The sequence below is a fragment of the Octodon degus genome, unplaced genomic scaffold (genome assembly GCF_000260255.1).
Source record: "Octodon degus isolate 3935 unplaced genomic scaffold, OctDeg1.0 scaffold00027, whole genome shotgun sequence".
NCBI lineage: Eukaryota > Metazoa > Chordata > Mammalia > Rodentia > Octodontidae > Octodon > Octodon degus.
In genome coordinates this window covers 6,782,260-6,788,921 of record NW_004524603.1, presented here as the reverse complement: position 1 = coordinate 6,788,921, position 6,662 = coordinate 6,782,260, and the positions used below count along the sequence as shown (strand labels likewise).

The window sequence follows — 6,662 nt, the reverse complement described above, 5'->3', positions numbered from 1 at the left end:
AAGGATCTGAGTTCAATCCCCAGTTCCACCAAAAAAAAAAAAAAAAAAATTATATTCCAACAAGTTGGAAAACCTTGAAAAAGTGTACAGATTCCCAGATTCATACAAATTACAAAACTAAACCAAGCAGTCATAAAAATGCACAACTCAAAATAAAGCGATGAAATTGAGCCAGTAATACAAAATGGGCCAGCTATGAAAAGCCCAGGATCTGATGGATTCGTGATTGAATTCTACAAGACCTTCAAGGACATTGTAAAATGAATATTCCTGACACTCTTCAATGAAATGGAAAAGAAAGGAGTGCTTCCGCACTCATTCCTGGAAGCCACCATCTCTCTGATCCCTAAACTAGACAAAGACCCATCCGAAAAAGAAAGCTACACACCCATCTCCTTAATGAATGTAGACGTGAAAATCCTCACTAAAACATTGGCACACAGAATGCAGCAGATCATCGAGAGTATCACGTGTCATGACCCAGTAGCTTTCATCCCAGAGATGCAAGTCTGGCTCATGATATACAAATCAGAAGTTGTGATCCACCACATAACCAGCTACATCAGGTTATAGAAGAAATCAGATCAGAAATAATCTCCCAGGTTTAAAAAAAAATGATAACGATCACGAAAGAATTGCTCAGCACATCTGAAGAAGGCATAGATAAAAAAATAAATGATGGAAACATTGAACCAATGATCAACAATACAGGAAAGAATTAGAATGTATAAAACAGATTCAAACATATATCTAGGAAATTAAGAGTTCCACTGAAAGCTGAGAAAACTGATTGAACAGAACTTAAGATAGATTCTCAGACTTTTTTTTTTTTGGTACCAGGGATTGAACTCAGGACCTTGTGCTTGCCAGGCAGGCACTTGCACCACTGAGCTATATTCCCAGCCCTTCAGGCCTTTAAGACAGCATTGCAGCTAGTGAACATGAAAGGAAAGATCTAAAAAATAACAAGGAACCAGAGATAACAATTCACCAGCAGCAGGATGATGCAAAGAAAAAGTATATATAAGACCAGTTTTGGTGTCAACAAGACAGCAAGAGTCAACACAAATGACGTAAGAAAATTAATCGCAGAAGTAGTAACAGAGGGCTGGTGAGATGGCTCAGTGGTCTAAAGCACCTACCTAGAACAAGCTGTAGCAAAGCAGAGGGACCATGGTTCAATCCCCCAGCACCACATGCCAGCCAGTCCCGCCCCCTGGTGGACTGAGCTGGCCACACACAAATAAATAAAAATTAAAAAAAAAAAAAGAAGTAGTAACAGAAAATTTCCCAAACATGGGAAGAGACTCTGACATATAGTTAAGTGAGGCATATAGAACTCCAATTAGCTATAATCAAAATAAATTTACACTTAGACAAGTAATAATCTTGATCCCAGAAATTCAGCAAAAGAACAAAATATCAAAAGCTGTTAGAGAATGGAATCAGATCACTTATGATGGAAAGCCCATTAGAATCATGGCATATTTCTCAACACAAACCATCAAATCAAGGAGAGCTTGGATTGCTATTTTCAGGTCCTGAAAGAAAAAGACTTCCAACTCAAATTGATGTATCATGCAAAACTATGTATCAAATTTAATGAAGAGATAAGATACTTGCATGACAAAGAACAACTGAGGAAATTCATAATCACTAAGCCAACCCTATAAAGAGTACTGATAGATATTCTAGAAAGAAACAGAAATGACCACAACTTCAACAACAACAGAAAGGAACTACCAAGCAAAGCAAGGAGTTAAATAGAGGGGAAAAGTAGGAAATGTACATCAAATTTAAAAAATTAAAAAGCTTCTACATAGCAAAAGACATAATCAGCAGAGGGAAATAACTTTTTTTTTCAGGGAAGCACTTATTCCAGTGGGCCATCTCCCCAGCCCCAACTTTTTTTTTCAGTACCAGGGATTGAACTCAGGACCTTGCGCTTGCCAGGCAGGTGCTTATTCTACTGAGCTACCTCCCCGGCCCACAGGAAATAACTTTTGCTATCTATTCCTCAGACAGGGGACTAGTATCTAGAAATACAAAGAACACACAAAAAAATTAGACCACTCAAAATAAACTACCCAATCAAAAACTAGGCAAGTGGAAGATGACAGAGGGCTGAACAGCAGAGAAACAACCTCTCTGAGATTTGGTGTCCAGACACTGGAATATAGCAACATGAAGAAGAGAAGAAGGGACATGGGTACTGAGGACCCAGCAAGGATCTGAAGTGAGGACTCACAGTCATAGGGAGAGTGAAGAGACAAACCTCAAGACAGAGGAGAAGGTAGCTAGGCAGCGTTCTCCCTGACCCCTGACCCACTGTGCGGGAGGAGGAGCACCCACTCGCACGTGCACTGTGACTAGTAGTGACCCCAGAGGCCCTGTGGAGAAACGCATCACTGGAACAGAACAGTGGACACAGCGGACTGGAGCGGCTGGTGAGTTACTGAGGTTCAGATGTCCCCCAGGAGAGGGAGATTGGCCAGTGGCCACCTTGGAAAGAGGCAAACTAAGCTTGGAAATCGGAGCAGCTGCAGGCTGGCTCCACCTGGCAGCTCCTAGTGTCAGCGTGGGGTGGGACAGAGTTCACGCTGGCAAGTGCTCAAGGAGCCAAGTGCCACCGACAGGAGACACATAGAGTGTTGCAGGCTAAACAAATTGGGTTGCGCATCACAGCCGGAACCCAGCCTGAACTTCTGTGGAACTATGTTGGGATTATCCACTACCCTGCCACAAACCTACGGCTGGATCTGGGCTCTGTCTGTCCACTGCACATACTAGTAACAGCACAGACAAGCCTTAAAATGGACACTTTTTTTTAATCCTTTATTCTCTTACTTTCTTCCCTGATGGTTCTTATTTTTATATGAATGTTAATGTTGTTCTAGTGTTTTTTTCTTGAGGCAGGGTCTCACAAATAGTGCAGGCTAGCCTTGAGCCTGCTTCTATAGTCCAGGATGGCCTTGAATTCATGGGGATTCTCCTGCTCAGCCTCCCAAGTGCTAGAATTATAGGTATGCGCGGCACTGTGCTCAGCTGTTTCTAGTTTCCTGTTGTTCTGTTCTTGTTTTTGTTTCTTTTTTTTTTCTCTTTCCCTTCTGTCCTCTGTGGAGCACCACCTGGGTGACTCCCCTTGAAAGAAGAGCAATTGTTTCCATTTTGGCTGAGCCTGACCCTATTTCCATGTGTTGATAGGTAGAGAGCCGGCTAGGACTGGTCCTTATCCTTTCAAATGCTTTAAGCAATACATTTTGGTCTAGCCGAGGTACTGTGGTAGTCTTTGAAGATGGCATTCATGTTTCCTGATAATCCCCACCTGCTGCTGTTTAATATGAGCCGGGTCCAGAGGGGACAAAGAGCCAAGTGCTCCATGCTGTCGGCTGAGATTGAGCCATAGGTAGAGGCTATGACTTCCTGGGGCTTGGGAGATCACACATCAGAGCTGAAGCATCAGACCTCAAATCATTAGATACTATCTTTTTTTTAAGAAAAAAAAATTAGTACAGAGTCTACAGGGTGTACAGGGTCTCACTACGTAGATCAGACTTTTAGTGATTCTCCTGCTTACAGCCTCCTAAGTGCTGGGCTTACAGCACGTGGCACCACACCCAGTGGTGCCATCTCAGCACGCTCCCGGGGGGTGGGGCCGGCATGGCAGGGCCAGGATTGAGCCCTTGGCCCCTGCGTCTGCCTAAGCAGGTGCTTTAATCTGCTGAGCTATTTTGGCTGGCCCTATCTACTGTCTTAATAGTATAATGCAGATTACTCTCTGCATGTCCTGCTTTGCATATCACGGAGGTAAATGCGGGCCTCCTACCCAGCCCAGCTCACAGTAGTCACCTACTTCCTGCCATTCTCAGTCATTCATCCTCAAGCCACTCCTCCTTCATGGCTGAAGAAACCCACGTTCGCCCCTGGGTTGAGGCTTTTGTTCTAGATAGCCATCCACACGGCCAGACGTAGGACCCCATGGCTCCCCGTAACTATAAATAGGCCTTAGTGTCTTTAGTCTCTCCATGGGTTGTACCAGAAGTGGCAGACTGGCAGTAACTCGAAGGGATTCCAGTAACTGATCCACGGGATTATAAACATAAACTTCCTGGACTGATACGAGGACCAAAAAGAGCTCCCTACAGTCTTCTTCACCACTTTCCCAAAGTTTGTGTAATCTTCCTTTGTCTTTCAACATTGTTTCTAATCTTTCCCTCTTCTTCTAGTTCTCTATTTTTCTCCCTGACCCCTTTTAAATTTTATCTCCGCAGGGTAACGTTGCAGAACGATGGGTATATTTACTGGATACAATTTTCTAGTTCATTTTAGGTTTTGTTATATAACCACAAATCTAGTTCATATGGTTAAAGATGGCAAACTAATGGTAACCACAGTCTGTCACTTTCCAGGCTGTGTTTGATGCTATTATTATCGGCAATTGTACTATTTTAGCCAGAGTGATGTAGTTGTTCTAATGAGTTTTTTTTATAGCATGCCAAGACCGAGACTGCCAAAGGGTTATAAATAACACCATAGGTCAGTGCCAAGAACAATAGGCTCGGCCTAATAGGAAGCAGCATCTCATCCCCAATACATTGAAAGAGCAGGATCTTGCAAGAGCCTCAAAGCTCAAAGGCCAGCTATATCTGGAAGACATCTCTAAAAGTTATTTCCTAAGGGTGGGCAATACTAGCCATAAAACTACATGCCAGGGGCTGGGGAGATGGCTCAGTGGAATAAGCGCTTCCCCGGCAAGCGTAAGGGCCTGAGTTCAATCCCCAGTTCCGCAAAAAAAAAAAAAAAAAAACAAAACTACATGCCAACAGCCATTTACAAGCATCAACCCAGGAATTAAAAATTTAAGAATCAAAAAATAAAAAGACACGCAAGCAAGGTGCAATTGCAGAACTCCAGCTCGCCTAAGTCAAACCCGGGGGCCCTTCATGGGGGGGACCAATTTGAAAATCACCCACCTGGATCTCTGAAGTGGTAACACAGAATGAATCCACCAGGCATGGCAAACATTTGAACAGAGAGGGCAAAGAGGAAAACAACAACAGGAAAACAATATGACAAGAATGTGTTGGGCTGGGGGGATGGCTCAGTAGAGTAGGCGCTTCCCTGGCAAGCGCAAGGGTCTGAGTTCAATCCCCAGTTCCGCAAAAAAAAAAAAAAAAGAAAGAAAGAAAAAAAAAAACCACCCAAAGAAGAATGTGTCAACATGTAGCAATTACAACCTAAATGTTAATGGTTTCAATTCACCAATCAAAAGATAAAGACTGGCAGAATGGATCAAGAAACAAGATACAACAATATAGAAGAAACATGTTTGATTAAAAAAGAAATTCATGGACTGAAAGTCAAGGGATGGACGATAGTACTCCATGTGATCGGAAACCCGAAGAAGCATGGGGTAGCTATTCCGTTTGTAGACAAAATGGATTTCAAGCCACGACTGTTTAAGAGAGTCAGAAAAGGTCAGTATATTCTTGTAAATGGAAGTGTCAAAGAGGAAAACATAGCAATTATAAATATATATGCACCAAGTACCTTGTACCTAACTGTATAAAAAATATTAACAGACATGAGAAAATCCAACAAGCACTAATAGCATTTTAATGGGGGAACCTCAATATCCCAGTGTCACAAACTGATGAACTAGACAAAATATCAACAAAGAAATATCAGAGCTGAACCAAACTTTTAAACAAATGGACTTAGCAGACGTAGAGTGTTCCCAACGTCATGGTGCATACTCTTCTGGGCTGTGCATGGGATGTGCTCCACAATAGACTGCATACTAACTCAGAGAATGTGCTGCAATAAATTCAAAGGAACTGAACCATCCCATGCACATATGAGACCATATTGCACTGATATTGGAAATCAAGGGCAAAAGAAATCACAAGAATTTCATAAACACATGGAAACTAAATAACATCATCCTGAACAACCCACGTGTCAAGATGAAGTTGGATGGTTTCTACAATTTGATAGTGACAATACAACATACAGAGTTTATGGAACACAATTAGAGCAATCCTATAAAAGAAACTTTTTTAAAAAAACAAGGGCAATTTATAGTGGTGAATTTCTCTATTAGAAAAACTGAACAAAGTCAGATAAACAAACCTAATGTTGATCCTCAAGCTTCTAGAAAAAAGAGCAAGCCAAACTCAAAGCTCGTACAAATGGAGGAAATTATAATTCTTAGAGCAGAAGTTAATGCCGTGTACACTAAGAAAACAATACAACAAATTAATGAATTGAAGAGTTGGCTTTTTGAAAGATTAAATAAAATTGGCAAACCCTTAGCCAACCTTATCGACAAAAGGAAAGAAAAGACTCAAATCCACGCGATTCAGAATGAATAGGGTAAAATCAGAACAGATCCTGCAGAAATCCAGAAGATCATCAATACCTACTTCAAGAACCTGTGTTCTGCTTCTGGTCCTCGTGTGCTGGGTTTCGCGCCGGTTGCTGGTCAGGACGAGCGTGGAAGGGCTGAGTGGTGCAGGTTTTCTCGAGTTGCTTTCTCTTCTCCGAGACCATGGCCACAGATTCTTGGGCCCTGGCGGTGGACGAGCAGGAGGCAGCTGTCAAGTCAATGAGCAGTTTGCAGATCAAGGAAGAGAAAGTCAAACCGGAAACCAATGGTGTTG

At 42.2% G+C, this 6,662-nt stretch overlaps 1 protein-coding gene across 1 annotated transcript in view; it reads left to right on the top strand.

The window, feature by feature from the left end:
- Positions 1-6,550: 6,550 nt before the first annotated feature.
- Positions 6,551-6,662, top strand: part of Znf398 (zinc finger protein 398) — a 127,116-nt gene continuing 127,004 nt past the window's right edge. The window contains exon 1 of the mRNA XM_012514192.2: positions 6,551-6,658. Coding sequence (XP_012369646.1) covers positions 6,551-6,658 — 108 coding nt within the window. The remainder of the gene's footprint in view (positions 6,659-6,662) is intronic.